We start from the raw sequence: 21292 nt of genomic DNA, 5'->3' as shown, positions 1-21292 counted from the left end.
TCAACATTGAAAGCATTGGCGTTCCTTTCCAATGTCACTTTGATCGGTTCATTGTTATGCTTGGCATTAGTGTCTGTAGCGCACCCGGACTCGTTGAATTGGCAGCTTGCTTTTCAAAGGCTTCAAAAGCTTTCTGACCCCTCTGCCATTTGCCCCCCTCTCCCAATGCAAAAACTAAAATAAATAAATTCGCAATTGTATTTTGACTGATAAAGAATAATTCAGGTAGTCCCCAACGTACGACCACACCAAAATGTTATGTTCCCAAGGGAGAAATTTGTTAAGTGAGTTTCACCCAGGGGTGGGCTGCAAAAATTGCAGCAACGGGTTCACTGCCTCGTTGCTGGGTGGACGTGGCCTAGTCGGCCTCCACCATGGTGGTGTGTGTGTGTGTGTGTGTGTGTTTCACCCTCCTCAGGCTCCAGAAGCTTTCCTTGCGCCTCCGGAAGGTCGAAAACTGCTTCCCCCGGATTCCAAAGGGGGAAGTAGTTTTCGACCTTCCGGAGCCCTCCAAAGACCAGAAACAGGCCTGTTTCCAGACTTCCGGAATGGGCGTTTTTCACCCTCTCCAAGCCCCGGAAGGTTTACTCGAATGAAAACTGCTTCCCCTGGGCTCCAGAGGACAGAAACAGGCCCGTTTCCTGACTTCTGGTAGGTCCATTTCCCCTCTCCCCAAGCTTCTGCGCGGGCCATACACTTACCTGACATAGTGAACAGGCCGCGTGGAGACTCCTGGGAGGGGCGGGTGGTAGGGGTGCGGTGGGCGTGGCCAGCCAGGGATGGCATGGCATTTGAGTGTTTGCCGAACCGGGCAGAATCCTAGCTAGAGAATCACCTGAACCCATGTGAACCCCCAGCAGTCCACCCCTAGTTTCGTCCCATGTTACAACTTCTCTTACCACATTTGTTCAGCGAATCACTGCGACTGTTAAATGAGTCACACGGTTGTTAAGTTAATCTGGATTTCCCATTTACTTTGCTAGTCAGATCACAAGAAAGGATCACAGGATAACTGTGAGTCAATTGCCAAGTATCCAAATGTAAATCACATGATCACGGGGAAGCTGCAATGGTCGTAAGTGTGAAAAATGGTCATAAGTCCCTTTTTGCAGTGCCGTTGTAACCTTAAATGGTCACTAAATGAACTCTTGTTAAGTCGAGGACTGCCTGTATTATATTCTACTGTACACAGGTAGTCCTCAACATACCGTGAGCCCAAAATTGCTTTTACTAAGCAAGACAGTTGTTAAGTGAGTTTTGCCTCATTTTACGACCTTTCTTAAGTGAATTACAGCAGTTGACAAATTAGTAACACGGTTGTAAAATGAACCTGGCTTCTTCATTGACTTTGCTTATCAGAAGGTCGCAAATGGGGATCACACAACCCTGGGACATTCTAACTGTCATAAATATGAGTCAGTTGCCGAGTATCTGAATTTTGATCGTGTGACCATGGAGATGGGTGTTACCCGTAAGTGTAAAAAACAATCATAAGTCACTTTTTTTCAGTACTATTGTTAAGTTTGAATGGTCACTTACTGAAGACTTGCAAGTCAAGGAGTATCTGTACTGTAAACACAATATAAGGTAAAGGTTCCCACACACATGCATGCTAGTTGTTCCCGACTCTAGGGGGCAGTGCTAATCTCCATTTCAAAACCGAAGAGCCAGAGCTGTCCAAAGACGTCTCTGTGATCATGTGACTGGCATGACTAAACGCTGATGGCGCACGGAACCGAATAATATTGCATGTTATATTATATTGCATTTTGACTAATATCCAAGCAGCAGAAGGTTTTGAAAAGGGTTTATTGGATTGGTGGATTGTCAAGGGAGGGAGGGGGAAATCAAAGGTTTATAGCTCATATATAATGTACATATAAATATAAATATTGGATGCTCCCCCTCCCAAGATAAGGAGAGGTGTACAATGATGAAGTTGTGGCTGTATGTACATGCTGCCCTCAAGCAAAGAACGCACACTCACTTGGGAAGCTGCTTCCACAGATTTTACACACCTCCTCTTGCTTTCTATTTTCCCGTCTGTACAATTATTTGAGCTGGAGATCATTTACTATCAAAGCTGTGAAAATATCTTTTTACATATTAACAAGACAGCAGTCCTTAAGATGCACCAAGTAGATTTGGCAATGATTGTGACCTACAGCAGCACTTTTTAAGAAGTCTTTTAAAATCACTAACAAACAGGTTTTTAAGTTTTTAACTCCAAGAGAACAGCACTCTGTTTGTAATATTTGGAGGTTTTTATTTACCATCGATCATTCAACCCTTTTGCAGGCCTAATTTAATCCAGCAATATTCGATGCCAATTCAAGTTACTATAAGCAAGTACAGGAAAATAAATGTTAGCTTCCCGAGAGAAGCTAGCTATTTTTGAAGTACATATCTGGATATTTATAAGCCTGTAATGTTAGTTTTATTTCATTTCTGCTGTAGAAGGTGACTCTTCAGGTGTTTTTTTTAAACCAAATTATAGTTACAAACCTAGTTTACTCTTCTTCCTCCTCCTCCTTCTGTTCCCAAAATCTAGCTCTTAGGTGGAGAGTAATGCATCATCTTAAAGCTAATTAACTTTGCAGAATGGAAATAGCATAACCTGATGCAAAAATATACAGGTATAGATTTCAGTTGCAGCAACAAATAGATTTTGGTAACCAGGTGGTTTCTTCTGTATATTAAGGATTTAAGGCTGCTGGAAGTAACTCCTGAGTGGTGAGATGACAGTCAAGGATGGCTTAATTTTTAGCCACAATGATTACTTTTTAATTCTGTGTTACACCTAATATTTTGTTTCTTTTTTTTGACTTATTCAGAGCTGCCATGTGTTATGTGTGTTGGGAGTTATGCATTATTTTTTCCTGTCTTATTCGGAGGTTTTATTCTTATTTTTCTTTTTCTACTGGGTATGTTTTATTTATGCTTGTAAGAAGGCAGGAATTTCAATGATTCAATGGCATATGCATTCAATAAATTTAATAATTTAATGTAATAAATAACGGGGAGGTATTAAGGATTTATTTCAATTCTTCTTTTTATTTTCTTTTTCTTTGGAGAAAAAAAAACATATTTAAGTCTAGACAAGGACTTAATATGTTGCATCCCATCTTTCCAGCAAAACTATAGGGAAAAGAACTGAGATACTGACATTCAGTAACAGTAGGCTTGGACATAGGGCCTGGGGTCTCCCCCCTCTCCCCCCAGCAAAATGGGGTTGCCTATTTAAAACTTGTGTTATGTATATTTTAAAATTCCATTTTATTTGATAGAAGTCTCTTCAAGACCTTAGACATAAATAGGTCACAAGAGTTAAAAGTCTAAGCTGTTTCGTATGTCAGATGATAGAATTTCTGCTCATAATCACAAATGGATAAAAGAAGTCAGGTTATTCCTAATCCCCCCCACCCTCCCCTCTCTTTCTCCCTCAGAATAAAAATAATAATAATCAATCAATCTCAGGTTTTAACCATGACTTGTTGTCATTGTTCTTTGGAGGGTGAAGGGCAAGCTCTTCATATGATTGGGTGCCAATCATAACGTATCTTCTCTCTTCTCCCCTAAGCAAATTGAGAAGCATCATCTCCCCATCAATCAGGGATGTCCAACCTTGGCAACTCTAAGACCTGTGGACTTCAACTCCCAGAATTCCCCAGCCAGCGTGATGGCAACTAGAATAATTGGTCGGGTGGAAACAATCTTGTTCAAACTCATGTCCCCTTTTCTGCAAAATTTTCACCCCATTGGGGAACCACTTGTTAGAACTAGGGACAAAAACACGTACCACAATTTTGTTTGAGCCTCCTAGCCTCTATTTGCTCCGTTCTTCAAGGAGGCTTAGTAAAAATTAGGCCTTCTCTAGACCAGCCCTGGTGGCCTCTTGGCGGGATGTGACCATAAACCCGTCAGGTGCCCTCAGGATGGCCAATGTATTTCATGGCAAATTGTTTAGTTTTATAAAGACAGATTAACCATAATGGATGTGAGGTTTGGCTACGGAGCTGGGCTTTTCCATGAAGAAAACGTTCAAACATTTGTCAGACGTGGAAAACAGGACCCCAAACTCTACTTTATCACTCTGGTTTTCATAGCTTTCTTGATGCTAAATTATTTCTCTATGGCTCAAAATTGCATTCGTTATGTATTATGAGGAACATAATCTGGCAGTATGAACATCAATCAGAAACAGAGTGGCCAAGCTCAGGGGAAAAAAAACAAAAAGTCCACATTTTTTTTAATACTTCTGAAAAACACTGCTGTAAACTTGCAAAGGGGAACAAGGGAGGAAAAGCAAAATAAAATTTCTGGGATGGTTAGAACTAGTGGTGGGTTGCAGGCGGTACGTCCCGGTACGTGCGTACCGGTGCCTGCTACCGTACCGGAACGGTGCTTTGGAGGGTCTGCCCACCCGCCTTCGTTCCTTACCTGTATTTGAAGGAAACGGGCCATCTGTGCAAGCGTGCGCAGTGTATGGCGCCTGTGCGTCGCTCCATCGAGCAGCTGGACCATCGTAGGTGGTGGGTGCGCATGCATGTGCAGCACGCATGCCCGTGGTACTAGTTGCAAGGGGAGCCAAAACCCACTACAGGTCAGAACCTCCTCAACCTTCCCAAATAATTTTCAATCTAGGTCCATGATGGCAAACCTATAACACGCGTGCCACGTGGAGCCATATATGCCGGTATGGCAGCCCTCAGCTCCGGCATGCATGTGCACACCAGCCAGCTGATTTTCAGCCTTCCGGAGCCTGGGGAGATTGTTTTCACCCTCCCCAGGCTTCAGGAAAGCTTCCAGAGCCTGGGAAGGGCGAAAAACAGGCCTAATGGCCCAACAGGAAGTTTAGGAACGAACTTCCGGTTGGGCGGTTGGGTCGTTTTTCGCCCTCTCTGGGCTCTGAAGTCTTTCCTGAAGCTTTGGGAGGGCAAAAATGGGGAGGGCAAAACCAGGTGCGCATGTGTGTGGGGGAGGGTTGAGCGCATGTGTAGGTGGAGGGGTCACATGTGCATGTGTAGGTGGGTGGGCACACATACGCACAGTTTTGGCACACCTATAGAAAAATGGTTAGCCATCCCTGCTCCAGGTGCTTCAAATTCATAGTAATTTAATAAAACGTTTCCTTTCTAAGAGGAGGAACCAGGCGCCTGGGGAAACTACGGTGGCAGTTTTGCCTCCTTGAGAAACCGGAAGGAGGTGAAGTTAAAAGATGAACCATCCAAAAATGGGAGCCCAGTTCCTTCGGATAAGATTCTTAAAAGGCTTTGAAAACTCAAGTCACCTTCTGGGTTTTTTCGAAATTCACAAAGCAAAGCTCCTTTTTAGAAGATTAAAAGGGCGACTTCTTTCCAGAAGCAAGCCAGGGAGCCAAAGATGGGGAGAAATAAGCTATGGAGCTTTATCCTTAGACACAGCTTCGCTGCCTGGGCCTTCTCTTTTGCCGGATTGTCCTTCTGCCTTCTCAAGAAGCTTTTCAAACGGTGATTAAGAGAGTCTTTTTTTAAAAACACTACCCTTTTCTTAAAGTGCATACAACACACCCCGATAGTTTTATCGAGCCCCGTGGAACTTTGCCAATGTTCACTCCTCTCGGTTTGTTGGCTGAGGTCTCCTCACACAGTTGTTGCTCAGGATGCTTATTTGATCCCTGCAGATCAATCGGGATCGGTGTAATAAGACGTTGTGATCTCCTGAGTTCCTTGGGAGAAAGGGAAAGATTCGTGAAAAAAAAAGCGGATCATGGCTCAGTATGTGTCAAAACATCTCCTCTGCGAAAAGCCATTAGGGGAAGCCCTCGACTTACGACCATTTGTTTAGCGACTGTTCGACGTTGCAAGAGCACTGGAAAAGTGGCTTGCAGCCGGTCCTCATGCTTATGACCACCGCAGCATCTCCATGGTCACATGATCAAAATTCAGGCGCTTGGATACTGGCGTGTCCTGGGGGGGGGGGTCACGTGATTGCCCATTTGCAATCTTCCCAGCTGGCTTCCAAAAAGGAAAGTCAACGGGAGAAGCTGGATTTGATTAACGACCATGTGATTCACTTAACGACCGCAGGGATTCGCTTAACAACTATGACAAAAGAAGTCATATAATCGGGCATGACTCACTTAACAAATCACCATGCTTAGGCAATAGAAATTCTGGTCCCGGTTGTGGTCGTAAGTCGAGGACTACCTGGAGTCCAATCACCTGCCACCCTCACATCTATGAGGAGTAAAACACACCATGGATTTACCGTATTTTTGGAGTATAAGACACACCATTTTTCCTCAAAAAAGAGGCTGAAAATCTGGGTGTGTCTCTATCTCTTTATCTCTATTTCTCTCTCTCTCTCGATCCCTTTACCTACTTACCTAACTAACTACTCTCTCTCCCTATCTACCTACTGTATTTCTCTCTCTTTCTCTCCCTCTCTATCCCTCCATCTACCTACCTACTTTTTAAAAAAAATTGCCTCTTCAAAACCTTAGTGCGTCTTATACTCTGGTGTGTCTTATACTCTGAGAAATACAGTAGTAGCTGTAGGAAGCACTTTTTATGCTTGCTGTCAAATATACACTTGGAAATATTTTAGCGGTGTCAGGAGTTGTTTAAAAGTTGAATCACTGCAACTGGACCAAAGCTTATAAATCTGATACGTTTCTTTGCTCATCCAAGCAACTTCATCAGTCAGAGAAAAATTAGTTAGGCTCCCCCAAAATGGTTGGCAATATATCAATGAAGACACATCCTCCAGTGCCAGTGGTGGGATTCAAATAATTTAACAGCCGCTTCTCTGCCCTAATAACCATCTGGGTAGGCAGGGCTCAATGGTCATGTGACTGGGTGGGCATGGCCAACTCAATGTCACTCACGTAGATGGGCGCTTCGCCTTAGCTATTACAATGTAGTAAGGGTTAACCAGAGAGGCAGTTTCTGCGAGCAGGGCAATAAAGTTTAGGCTAGAAACAACACCAGAACGTTTCCTTCCTGCCTTCCTTACAGGATTAGCCCTGTAAAGTGGAAAAACACTCAAATAAGATTTCTTTCAACAACCGGTTCTCTGAACTACTTAGAAAGTTAACAACCGGTTCTCCTGGATAGGTGAGGACTGGCTGAATCCCACCAGTGTCTACTTACCTGCCCGGAGGACTTGATTTAGATGTCCTGTGCACATTGCTCCTGCTCTTCCATCGGCTGCAGGGCTTCTTGCACATAAACGATCAGTTCTGAGGCTTCTCCGCCCTGAGTATAAACGGTCACTGTCCCAATGCCTTCCATGTCATCTGAGGAGACCACCAAATGGTGCTGCTCGGACAACTCCAACGAAGCCGGTTGCAATGTTTCCTGAATCATCACAGTGTGATTAGCTGAGTCCTCCTCTTCGGTCACCTGCCAGAATGATGGGAAAGTTACAAAAAGCTTGCACAAGGGAGTGGCAATGAAGGGGAGCAAAACTGATAAGAACGAAGGCCTTAATCCAGTGGTGGGTTCCGGGCGGTTCAGCCCGGTATGGCTGTACCGGTAGTAGACGGGAGCAGCGGCCACCGTACCTGTACGGTGGCTCGTTTGGCCCACACACCCGCCCATGTTCCATGGCTGTTTTTGAAGTAACCGTGCCAATTGCGCACATGCGCACAGCATGCGGCGCCTGTGCGACCTCCCCCAAGGAGCTGGGTGTTACAAGGCGGTGGTGGGCGCATGCATGCGTAGTGTGTGTGCCTGACTAGGATGCCCAGCCCCGTGCGCAGCGTACCGGTTGCGACGGGGTCCAGAACCCACCATTACCGTAATCTCATAAAATGCCAATTATTGGCTGCAGATTTCAGTAGCGTAGACTGTAGGGAAATGATTAGACCAGAATTGCCTGCTTGACTATGGTGGTTTGTTAAGCATGTATTGGAACTGCCACACATGAGCAATCCGGTTCCACCACAAAACTGCATTCGACTAAAGGGCGCTCAACGAAACCACGTAGCTGACATCATCACAGCGCGACAACAGCGTGGAGAAAAAAGCACGCTGTAAACACTAAACCTAAAATTAACCCCTAAACCTAACCCCCCTAAACTTAACCCTAAACCTAACCCTTAACCTAACGCTAAACCTAATCCTAACCCTTAACCTAACCCTTAACCTAACCCTAAACCTAACCCTAACCCTTAACCTAACCCTAAACCTAACCCTTACCTTAACTTGAATCGGCTTGCTTTCAAAGCGCTATTTAAAGCGCCCTTCTTTCTCCGCGCTCGCTGTTGTCACCCTGTTGATGACGTCAGCGACGCGGTTTAATCGGGCACGCTTTAGTCGAGCGCGGTTTTGTCGTGCCACGGAGCAATCCATCACAAGAAGATGTTTAGTGGGTTTCCAGCTGGCCATCATTACACGGCAATTGAGCTGAGCTGGCTTAGTGGGTTCTAGAAGGTATTTGTTAATGGTGGAAGGTGAACCAGGACAGACCAATGAGAAATACATTCTTAAAGGTCCCACAATTGGCTGCCCAAGTGGAGAGCTCAGCAGATTCTATGCAATAATAGAAGATTTTTACACATTCCTCTCTCTGGTCCAGAAGCTACTTTCTATTAGGCAGCTCATATTTGCTAGTCTTCTAGCCCAGTAGCTCTAACCTTTTGGGAATGGTTCCATGAAAAGAGGACCGGAAGGTGTGTGGTTTCACATGCTGCCTGTATCCCGAGGATGGGGCTTCACTTGTTGGCGCAGCCCCGTTTCTGTCGCGGTCCAGTGCTAGTCCATGGACCCTTGTTCTAGCCCAGTGATGGCAAACGTTTTTCTGCTCAGTTGCCAAAAGGGCACGTTCATGTGCAATAATGCGTGCGTGCCCACACCCAGAATGCAATGCCCTCCTCCCGCTTACGTGCAAACAACCCTCCCCCCCTGCATGCGCACAGGCTTCACTGAAGCCTCCGGACAACCAGTAGGCCCGTTTTTCACCCTCCCCAGGCTTCAGGAAAGCCTCTGGATGGCAAAAAAATGGGCCCAATGGAAGTTTGTTTCTGAACTTCCGGTAGCCCATTGGGTCCATTTTTTGCCCTCCCCAGACTCCGGAAGCCCGAAAATCAGCTGGCTAGCTGACATAGGGCAACGTCTCATATGCCCTCAGATATGGCTCCACATGCCATCTGTGGCACCTGTGCCATAGGTTCGCCATCCCGGTTCTAGTTTCTCATGGTTCCACCACAAAACCGTGGTCGACTAAAGCGCGCTTGACGAAACCGCATACCTGACGTCATCACAGCACGACGAAAAAAGCACGCTGTGAGCGGTAAAGCTAAAATTAACGCGTAAACCTAACCCCCCTAAACCTAACCCTAACCCTTAACCTAACGCTAAACCTAACGCTAACCCTTAACCTAACCCTAAACCTAACCCTAACGCTTAACCTAACCCTAACCCTTAACCTAACCCTAACCCTAACCCTTACCTTAACGTGAATCGGCTTGCTTTAAAAGCGCTTTTTAAAGCGCCCTTTTTTCTCCGCGGTCGTATTTGTCGCGCTGCTGATGACGTCAGGTACGCGCTTTAATCGGGCGCGCTTTAGTGGACCGCGGTTTTGTCGTGCCACGGTTTCTCATGACCACAATAGTAAGACAACTAAAGTACCCGATACTACCATGCAATTCAGGAAGGTTCAATCCAGGGGTGAAATGCTACCAGTTCGGGCTGGTTTGCCTGAACCGATAGTTAAAATTTGTTTTCCCCATGATCGTGTGGCACAGCTGATTTTTGCACAGCTGATCGTCAGAACATTTTTTTAGCATTTTTTTTTACTACTGCAGTAGTAAAAAAAAATGCTTAAAATAAGTTTTAAAAAAGTTCCAACGATCAGCTGTGATAACTCCATCAACTCTATCTAATTCCCTTTTTAACTTTTGTAATATGTGTTTTTTTTTTAATGTTGTACCCCGCCCCGAGTCCTTTGGGAGAAGGGCGGAATATAAATCCAATATACAAATAAACAAGCAAACAACCTGTGCGTCAATCAGCTGTGCTGTGCGATTTATATTTGCTAGAAAGCAGGGAATTCTGCTTTCTAGTGAATCTAAATCACGCAGCACAGCTGTTCTCGCCCCTCGTTGTTCTACTTACCTTCGCAGACTCAGAAAAGGCTTTGTAGTGACTGCGGTGTGCATGCGCATAAAGTGCGCAAAGCGCGCGTTTGGTGCTCATGCGCGTGAAGCAAACTGGTAGCAGACTTCCGAGCATTTCACCCCTGGTTCAAACAGTTTATGCTGTGGATTTTCTTCCCACACAGCTGTGTAATTCTCACAACAGTTTATCTTAAAGGAACAGCTGGCCCAGCAATGCAAATTATAAACCTCATACATTCAGCATCCAGCAGACTAAGGATGAAAATATTGGAAGCCAAAGGCTTCTTTCCATCTCAGATGTGAGCAGCAAATGGAGCGAAGAATGGAAGAGAACAATCGTGCACTTATTTCAGAATACAAATGCAATCATTTGGTGCCAAAAAGGTCGTTATACGATATGCTTATATTCAACAAGACACCACTTTAGGTGAACATGCCATGGTAGCTGTACCATAAAATTGATTTACGCTGCCTTCTTTGGGGCCTCAGAAAACGTCTGACTTTTATGGAGGCCTAGATTCAGTTGAATTTATGGCAAAAGAGGGGCAGATTCATGGAAGCATCACGGTCCAGGAAACGCAAGGGTGTCACAGTGATAGACAGTGACAGACGAGCTGCGCAGGAGAAAGGGATTCTACTCCTGACAGACATTCCTGTTCTTTCTGTCAATTCAGATTCGGATGTCCTGGTTCTCAAGTGAAAGATCAAAAACTGGAATGTACCGTATTTTTCGGAGTATAAGACGCACCCTTTTCCCGCAGAAAAAAGACTGAAAATCTGGGTGTGTCTTATACACTGAATACAGCATTTTTTGCTTCCTGAAACCCCACCCCCCAAAATGGCTGTGCAGGGCATGGATAGCTTCTAGGAAACTTTTAGAGCGCTCCTGGGGGCTGGGGAGGGCAGAAATGAGCAAAAAAACAGCCCGGTTTTTGCTCAATTTTAACCCCCGCCCAGCCCCTAGGAGCACTCTATAAGCTTCCTAAAGGCTATCCATGCCCCCACTTTTTTTTTTTTTTACAAAAAACAGGCCCGTTTTCGTGAAAAATGAGCCATTTTTTGCTCGTTTTTGGCTCCCCACCCCCAGGAACACTCTGCAAGTCCCCTAAAGGCTATCCATGCCTTTTTGGGGGGAAAAAACAGGCCCATTTTCATGAAAAACGGGCCATTTTTGGGAGGTTTGTAAAGTGCAAAACCTTTTTTTTAATTTGCCTCTTCAAAACCTTGGTACATTTTATACCCAATTGCGTCTTATACTCCGAAAAATACGGTAGCTTGGTTAAGGGATTAAAAAAATGGTACATGTTAACCTCAATAAATATTCACATAGCAATATAAATTATGGCGGCTCAGAGGCTTAGTGGCTGAGCTTGTCGATCAGAAAGGTTGGCAGTTGGAATCCCTAGCACCGCATAGCAGAGTGAGCTCCCGTTACTTGTCCCAGCTTCTACCAACCTAGCAGTTTGAAAGCACGTAGAAAAATGCAAGTAGAAAAATAGGAACCACTTTTGATGGGAAGGTACCAGTGTTCCGTGCGCCTTCAGCATTTAGTCATGCCGGCCACATGACCACGGGGATGTCTTCAGACAGTGCTGGCTCTTTGGCTTTGAAACGGAGATCTGCACAGCCCCCTAGAGTTGGGAACGACTAACATATATGTGCGAGGGGAAGCTTTACCTTTGTAAAGCTCCACCCCCAGACTTCCCTGAAGGCAGCCACCAACGGTCCTCACGAAAAAAAAAAAAGCCAGTAATGACCAAAACCGATTTGCAAAGGAAGAGAGGAAGTCCAAAAACAAAATGCAAATTCACAGGGCTGTAAGTTGTCCGTAAGGCAAGTCGGTGAGACAAAGGCTCAGGCAGAAACACGGGTCAATGCAGTTTTTCCAAGGCCAGGGAAATGCATGCCATAGCGCAGTGGTTCCCAAACTTGGCAACTTTAAGACTTGTGGACTTCAACTCCCAGAATTCTCCAGCCAGCTCTGCAGAGCTGGCTGGAGAATTCTGGGAGTTGAAGTCCACAAGTCTTAAAGTTGCCAAGTTTGGGAACCCCTGCCATAGCGAAACAATTGTTCCCGACAAAGATGCCCTCCTGCAGCCTTTGCTTAAGTCAACCCAAGCCAGGTGTTCCTCGTGAGGAGGGGCTAGGCGACTTCCCCCCAAGCAGCTTTATTTTGAGCTCCCCTGTGCCCCATTCTCTGTGCCCTCGTATCCAGCGGGGGAGGCAGCTTGTTCCTCATCAGAGGGGATCAGCTGCTTCTCATCCCCACTGCTGATCCTCCCAAGTTTGTAGAGCAGGCAGCTCCCCGTCTGGTCAACCACCTCCCCGGTGCCTGAGGGGCGTGAGACAATATTGTCCTCTCTGCCCTCTCCAAGGGAGACATGTCATCGCTATCAGATGGCCCAGGTTCCAACTCCTCCTCCGAATTAGGATCTGATGAGGCCATGACCCCTACTTACAAGAATATAGTCAACTAATGGCCAAGGTTAAAATTGGTGCTAGATAAGGGTCAAGGGAATTCAAGGGGGGGCTGGACTTAAGTCTCTTGTGGGAATGCAATGACTCCAAAGTGGTGACACATTTAATCTCACCTTCCAGCTCAGCCTGCTCTTCTTCTACAGCATGAGAGATTAGCTAGTCACCCAGGTCCAAATTGTTTTTATTTTTATTCTCTGAAGGATGTAAAAGCTGCCCTGCTCGATCAAACAGAAGGTCCATCTAATAACATTTCCCCCCTTTTCGTAACTGACCTTCAGGCTTCTTCCGAAATTGGTGTTTTGAAACTTGATAATTTCTCTGCCGTGGTTAATGGCTGTTGATCTATCTCAGTCTTGCCCAGCTAAAAATGCAGGGAACTGAAGTCTCCAGCATATCTAGGCAGATCCACTTGGGCAAGATTTATTTAATGTTTAGTTCTCCTAAAGAGTTAAGGCAACTCTTAAGAGCCAGTAATAAAAAAACAGAATTAAAATGTGTAGTTCAAGAGAAGTAAGTTCTTTTTTTTTTCTATTACATTAACAGAGAGCCAATATAAAGCTGAGAGTGAACACATTTCTTTAGTCCGGTATTTTAAGTCTGGAGTTGTTTGTTTTTATTAAAATGGCAAAATTGTCACCTACAATCCAAATTCCATGAAGTATAAAAAATCTTCATAAATTGATAGATTCCAAGTTGGGGACATGCTATTCAGCATCATATCCTTATTTCTCTTCTCACGGAGCATAGACTAATAGAGCTGGATGGGACCGTGGAGGTCTTCCAATCCAACCCCCTGCTCGAGTAGGAGACCCTGTACCATTTCAGATAAATGGTTATCTAGTCTCTTTCTGAAAACGTCCATTGAGGGAGCACCTTAAGAAGAGCCGAGGTGGCGCAGTGGTTAAATGCAGCACTGCAGGCTACTTCAGCTGACTGCAGTTCTGCAGTTCAGCTGTTCAAATCTAACCGGCTCAAGGTTGACTCAGCCTTCCATCCTTCCGAGGAGGGTAAAATGAGGACCCGGATTGTTGTTGGGGGCAATATGCTGACTCTGTAAACCGCTTAGAGAGGGCTGAAAGCCCTATGAAGCGGTATATAAGTCTAACTGCTATTGCTATTGCTACCTACAACTTCTGAAGGCAAGCTATTCCATTGGTTGATTGCTCTCACAGTTAGGGAGTTTCTCTCCTTGGTTAGCTTCCATCCATTGCTTCCCATCTTGTCTTTTTAGTACTTTGGAAAATAGTTTGATCCTTCATCTTTATAGAGCATTCTACACCAGAACAACTTTATAGAACACTGCACACTGGAACAACTAGACACAAGGACAGTTTTTTTCCCCTGCATACCATCATTCTGCTAAACAACTAATTCCCACAACACTGTCAAATTATTTACTAATTCTGTATTACTATTATTCTTCTCATCCTTCCTATTCCCTATCTCCTTCTACTTGTGACTATAGCCTTGTTGCTTGTCTCTTTATCATTTATATTGCTTCATTTAGTTTCCTAGTATGATTTTATTTAGTGACACACGACTGATACAACAACTAAGTGTTGTATCTTGTGATTCCTGATGAAAGTATTTTTTTATGTACACCAGGAGTACTCAACCTTTTTATACCTACCGCCCACTTTTGTATTTCTGTTAGTAGTAAAATTTTCTAACCGCCCACCGGTTCCACAGTAATGGTGATTTATAAAGTAGGGAAGTAACTTTACTTTATAAAATTTATAAAGCAGAGTTGCAGCAAATGCCTACCGCCCACCATGAAAGCTGGAACGCCCACTAGTGGGCGGTAGGGACCAGGTTGACTACCACTGATGTACACTGAGAGCTTATGCGCCAAAGACAACTTCCTTGTGTGTGTGTCCACACTTCCTTCCAAGTGTGTCCACACTTGGCCAATAAAGAATTCTTTGTAGGAGCCCCTCAAATATTGGAAGACTGCTATCATGTTTTCTCTAGATTAGACAGTTCCTGCAACCATTCTTCGTATGTTTTAGCCTCGCCCCTGCTTCCCCAAATCATTCTTGTTGCGCTTCTCTGCACTCTTCCCAGTCTCAACATCTTTTCTTTATATTGTGGTGACCAGAACTGGATGCAGTATCCCAAGGGTGGTCTTAATAGGGCTTTGTAAAGCGGTTCTATAGCTTCGCACGATCTTGATTCCATCCCTTCTCAAAATTCAAAACAGATTTCTCAAAATTCTATTAATAATAATGTGGTTATTAAACCGAAATGTGACAATCACAGAGCAGAACCAAATTATGTATGTCAACATCCCTTCAAATACATTTTACTTGTAACATGAAAATACTGACTCTCAACCCTTCTTCGACATCTCCCGATTTACATAATGAAAAAGAATCTTTTTCAGATGACACTGTTCATCTGAAGATCATAAAAGGCAAATTTAACATGTTTTTTTTTTAAAGGCAAGAGTGTTGATTTGTTAAAACATGGCCATCCAACTCTTCCTTTCAAACCCTTTGCAAAATTAACAATATTAGTAGTAATTTTAGAAGCAATTTTAGCAATTTTCAACTGTCTACGGAAATCAGCCAAAGATTTAAAGTCGTCTAAGACATTATACGATACAAGTAATTTGGGAGTTTCAGAACTTGTTAATGTGTCAGAACCAAATTAAGAAGTCAAGGGATGTTGAAATTGAAAATACTGCCGTTAGCTGCTTTAGGCCTCTTGCAAATGTGCTTCTCTGTGTTTGTGTGTGTCTATCTCTCTTGTTCTGCATAGTTTTGAACTTTATTTATTTTGCAGTATTTATAGATTCTGGGCAGCAAAACACAAACAGCAAGGTAGGTACCTTTATGAAAAATATCAATGCATAACAACACTTACCTGTATGATGTTGTTCCATAAATTAGGGACAACGATATGTCAGAATACTATAATTTTAACAAGCTTGCAGCATTCAGAAAGGGTTGGCTCAATTTCCAAGGAATGGGATGACTATTGGAAAGATCCATCCTTTGCTTCTCACCTCATAACTTCTTGAGGTTTAGAGATTCTAACAGTCTCACTCAAGAAGTTTGATTTGGGACAAGCAGATACAATTCAGACAATGCCTTGCCCAGTATGTCTAGAAGTGGTATTCAGCAGGTTCTGACCAGTTCTGGAGAACCGGTAGCAGAAATTTTGAGTAGTTTGGAGAACCGGTAAATACCACTTCTGACTGTCCCTGACCCCATCTATTCTCTGCTTCCAAATTCCCAGCTGATGGGAGGAAATGGGGATTTTGCAGCAACCATCCCCTGGAGTGGGGAGGGAATGCAGATTTCGCAGTATCCTTCCCCTGCCACACTCACCAAGCCATGCCCACCAAGCCATGCCCACAGAACTGCTAGTAAAATTTTTTGATCCCACCACTGAGTATGTCCTATAGATGTTGTGTTATAAAACACTTTGCAGATAATAACTGAGAGCCAGTTTGGTACAGTAGTTTAGGCACACCAGGCTAGAAACTGGAAGACTATGAGTTCTAGTCCTGCCTTAGTTATGAAGTCAATTGGGCGACCTTGGGCCAGTCACTCTCTCCCAGCCCTAAGGAGGAGGCAAGGGCAAAGCACAATAAAATTGCCCCAAAAACCCTTCAGGGACTTGAACAGGAGTCAAAATTGACTTGAAGAAACCCACACACGATTGATGAATGGCAATTTTAATTGGGCTGGAAATCTTCTTGTAAACAGTACAGATACCGTATTTTTCAGAGTATAAGATGCACCTTTTTCCCCTCAAAAAAGAAGCTGAAAATCTGGGTGCGCAGATTTATACACTGAATACAGCATTTTTTGCCTCCCGAAACCCTGCCTCCTTCACCAAAATGGCCATGCATAGCCTTTAGGAGGCTTTCAGAGAGCTCCTGGGGGCTGGGGAGGGAAGAAATGAGCAAAAACCTGACTGTTTTTTGCTCAATTTTGCCCCCCCCTGCCCCCAGCAGCACTCTATAAGCTTCCTAAAAGCTATCGTTGCCCTTTTCTTTGGCAAAAACGGGCCCGTTTTTGCAAAAAAACGGGCCATTTTGGGGAGGTTTGCAGACTGCAAAAACTTTTTTTTTAATCTGCCTCTTGAAAACCTTGCTGCGTCTTATACTCTGGTGCATCTTATACTCTGAAAAATACGGCAGTCCTTGACTTACAACTATACATTTAGTGCATGTTCAAAGTTGCGATGACGTTGAAAAAAAGGGACTTATCAGCATTTTTCACATGTACGACCATTGTGGCATTCAGATTATCAAAATTCGGATGTTTGACAATTGGCTCATACGTACGACGGCTGCAGTGTCCCAGGGTCATGTGATCACTTTTTCTGACAAGCAAAATCAAGGGGGAAGGCAGATTCTCTTAACAACCATGTTAATAACTTCACAATTGCAGGGATTCACTTAACAACCATGGCAAGAAAGGTCGTAAAACGGGGTGAAACTCACTTAACAACTGTCTAGCTTAGCAACGGAAATGTTGGGCTCAATTGTGGTCATAAGTCAAGGACAACCTGTGACTTTACAGCGGGTGCTATTCTGCTATGGCGGGATCTGTTTCATTGGCAATCTGGCCACGGCATTCTGCACCCCGGAAGTACATGCAATAGTTACCTTTTCTTTTGGTATATTATAAAGGTAAATTAAATTATATATAATTTATCAGCAAGTGGATTGATTGGATGTATGGCTGTATCATGATTGGTAGATTGGTGCTGATTGGTGCTGGCTGTGGGTCCGTTGTTTTTGTGTGAGTCAGAGGGGGGGCAGAAATTCCAACGGGGTTGGTGAATGTTATTTCTTCTTCTTGCTGTAAGTTGCTTCTGGGTGGATTACTGGAGCAAAGGACATTGCTGACTGCAAGTCTGATTTTATTGGCTTCATCTGGGTTGATTTTGGTATCAATACAACTCTCAATCTTACACGGGAAAAGACCCAAATACTTCCAAGACCTGCATATATATCCCATGGGTCTCACCCGTCATCGCAAACTTATACATGGAACATTTTGAAACGAACACCTTAGATAAATCTGAACACAAACCCAAACTCTGGCTTAGATATTATGGAAGCTATCGAAATAGAGAAACACCCCCACAACATGAATAAACGTGACGATACCTCCCGCCTACCAGACATCTGGAAACCAGCCCTAGTCAACAAATGTGCCCCACCCATCACCCAGGGTGTTACAACACAAAACAACAACGGACACACAGCCAGCACCAATCAGCACCAATCTACCAATCATGATACAACCACACGACCAATTATTCCACTTACTGAAACAAAGCCAGCACTCCCCACACCCCTACCAAGATTTATAGAAAGACAGCAGCTCCGACCATGCTTTAAGCTGAAAACCCAGCCTGAAGATGGTGATGAGACCTTGCCGAAATGTTGCCAAGACAATCTCAATCTTACACGGGAAAAGACCCGAATACAACAAGACCTGCATATATATGTGTGTGTGTGTGTGTGTGTATACACATGTACATGTACATGTACATGCACATACACACACACACACACACATATATATATATATATATATATATATATATATATATATATATATATATATATATATATATATATATATATATATATATATATATATATATATATATATATATATATATATATATATATATATATATATATATATATATATATATATATACTTAAAGTCACAACCCCTGGTATGCCCAAGTGTGGGAGGAAGGTCACACTTCTACTCTCTGTCATTAGGCTCGTCACAAGAGTCCATCCAGACAGAAACCCAATATTTTTACTGTTGCCTTTGTTATATTTGTGTTTTTATTTGTGCTGATAAATAAATAAAGGAAGACTAGTATAGATCTATTTCAAGCTATTTAGCTCTCATCAGCTAGCCATATCCTTACTGGGATTCGAACCTGTGCTCTATTGCTTCCCAGGCAGGGAGTTAACCATTTGAGCTACAGAGAACGACTCCTTTTATCAGCCAGCCAGGGTGGGAGGTATATACTTAAAGTCACAACCCCTGGTATGCCCAAGTGTGGGAGGAAGGTCACACTTCTACTCTCTGTCATTAGGCTCGTCACAAGAGTCCATCCAGACAGAAACCCAATATTTTTACTGTTGCCTTTGTTATATTTGTGTTTTTATTTGTGCTGATAAATAAATAAAGGAAGACTAGTATAGATCTATTTCAAGCTATTTAGCTCTCATCAGCTAGCCATATCCTTACTGGGATTCGAACCTGTGCTCTATTGCTTCCCAGGCAGGGAGTTAACCATTTGAGCTACAGAGAACGACTCCTTTTATCAGCCAGCCAGGGTGGGAGGTATATACTTAAAGTCACAACCCCTGGTATGCCCAAGTGTGGGAGGAAGGTCACACTTCTACTCTCTGTCATTAGGCTCGTCACAAGAGTCCATCCAGACAGAAACCCAATATTTTTACTGTTGCCTTTGTTATATTTGTGTTTTTATTTGTGCTGATAAATAAATAAAGGAAGACTAGTATAGATCTATTTCAAGCTATTTAGCTCTCATCAGCTAGCCGATGGCTAGCTGATGGCTAGCTGATGAGAGCTAAATAGCTTGAAATAGATCTATACTAGTCTTCCTTTATTTATTTATCAGCACAAATAAAAACACAAATATAACAAAGGCAACAGTAAAAATATTGGGTTTCTGTCTGGATGGACTCTTGTGACGAGCCTAATGACAGAGAGTAGAAGTGTGACCTTCCTCCCACACTTGGGCATACCAGGGGTTGTGACTTTAAGTATATACCTCCCACCCTGGCTGGCTGATAAAAGGAGTCGTTCTCTGTAGCTCAAATGGTTAACTCCCTGCCTGGGAAGCAATAGAGCACAGGTTCGAATCCCAGTAAGGATATGGCTAGCTGATGAGAGCTAAATAGCTTGAAATAGATCTATACTAGTCTTCCTTTATTTATTTATCAGCACAAATAAAAACACAAATATAACAAAGGCAACAGTAAAAATATTGGGTTTCTGTCTGGATGGACTCTTGTGACGAGCCTAATGACAGAGAGTAGAAGTGTGACCTTCCTCCCACACTTGGGCATACCAGGGGTTGTGACTTTAAGTATATACCTCCCACCCTGGCTGGCTGATAAAAGGAGTCGTTCTCTGTAGCTCAAATGGTTAACTCCCTGCCTGGGAAGCAATAGAGCACAGGTTCGAATCCCAGTAAGGATATGGCTAGCTGATGAGAGCTAAATAGCTTGAAATAGATCTATACTAGTCTTCCTTTATTTATTTATCAGCACAAATAAAAACACAAATATAACAAAGGCAACAGTAAAAATATTGGGTTTCTGTCTGGATGGACTCTTGTGACGAGCCTAATGACAGAGAGTAGAAGTGTGACCTTCCTCCCACACTTGGGCATACCAGGGGTTGTGACTTTAAGTATATACCTCCCACCCTGGCTGGCTGATAAAAGGAGTCGTTCTCTGTAGCTCAAATGGTTAACTCCCTGCCTGGGAAGCAATAGAGCACAGGTTCGAATCCCAGTAAGGATATGGCTAGCTGATGAGAGCTAAATAGCTTGAAATAGATCTATACTAGTCTTCCTTTATTTATTTATCAGCACAAATAAAAACACAAATATAACAAAGGCAACAGTAAAAATATTGGGTTTCTGTCTGGATGGACTCTTGTGACGAGCCTAATGACAGAGAGTAGAAGTGTGACCTTCCTCCCACACTTGGGCATACCAGGGGTTGTGACTTTAAGTATATACCTCCCACCCTGGCTGGCTGATAAAAGGAGTCGTTCTCTGTAGCTCAAATGGTTAACTCCCTGCCTGGGAAGCAATAGAGCACAGGTTCGAATCCCAGTAAGGATACGGCTAGCTGATGAGAGCTAAATAGCTTGAAATAGATCTATACTAGTCTTCCTTTATTTATTTATCAGCACAAATAAAAACACATATATATATATATATATATATATATTTGAAATGTATGAGATGTCCCCTTCAGCGCTTCACATCTGCAGTGTAAGTATCCCACTAAAATGTTGTATTTCCTTGATTAGACAAGCTGTTCCAAGCCGATTCTCAACATCTCTCTTATATTTTTAAAAGCTACAGACCAACTTCCTGATAAAACAGATTATTTTAGAAGCTGAATCTCTCCTGCGCTCTCTTGGCACCACAATATTAAAAAATAATAACAACGTAGAGACTTTGCAAAGAGTACAGAGAAGAGCGACAAAGATAATTAGGGGGCTGGAGGCTAAAACACGTGAAGAACAATTGCCGGAATTGGGAATGTCTACTTTAATGAAAAGAAGGACTAGGGGAGACATGATAACAGTGTTCCAATATCTCAGGGGCTGCCACAAAGATGAGGTGTGTGTGTATGTGTGTCAATCTATTTTCCAAAGCACCTGAAGGCAGGAAAAGAAACAATAGATGAAAACTAACCAAGGAGAGAAGTACCTAAGAACTAAGGAGAAATTTCCTAAAGATGAGAAAAATTAACCAGTGGAACGGCTTGTCTTCAGAAATTGTGGTTGCCCCATCACTGAAGGCTTTTAACAAGAGACTGGACAGCCACCTGTCTGGAAGGGTATAGACTCTCCTTCTTGAGCAGGGGGTTGGACTAGATGACCTCCAAGGTCACTTCCAACTCTGTTATTCTATGTTCTATATTCTATCTTCTCCCTTTTGCACTTTCCACTA

The 21292-nt window shown here is 43.4% G+C and overlaps 1 protein-coding gene across 1 annotated transcript in view; it reads right to left on the bottom strand.

The window, feature by feature from the left end:
* Positions 1–4968: 4968 nt before the first annotated feature.
* ZFAT (zinc finger and AT-hook domain containing) overlaps positions 4969–21292 on the bottom strand; it is a 122202-nt gene continuing 105878 nt past the window's right edge. The window contains exons 16-17 of the mRNA XM_087706661.1: positions 7134–7385; positions 4969–5707 (exon numbers count right to left, since the gene is read on the bottom strand). Coding sequence (XP_087562787.1) covers positions 7152–7385 — 234 coding nt within the window. The 3' untranslated portion in view covers positions 4969–5707; positions 7134–7151. The remainder of the gene's footprint in view (positions 5708–7133; positions 7386–21292) is intronic.

Source organism: Thamnophis sirtalis, unplaced genomic scaffold, assembly GCF_051295495.1.
Source record: "Thamnophis sirtalis isolate CommonGarterSnake01/CBP01778 unplaced genomic scaffold, rThaSir2_p1.2 scaffold_2, whole genome shotgun sequence".
Lineage (NCBI taxonomy): Eukaryota > Metazoa > Chordata > Lepidosauria > Squamata > Natricidae > Thamnophis > Thamnophis sirtalis.
This window is presented reverse-complemented; position numbering and strand designations above follow the sequence as displayed.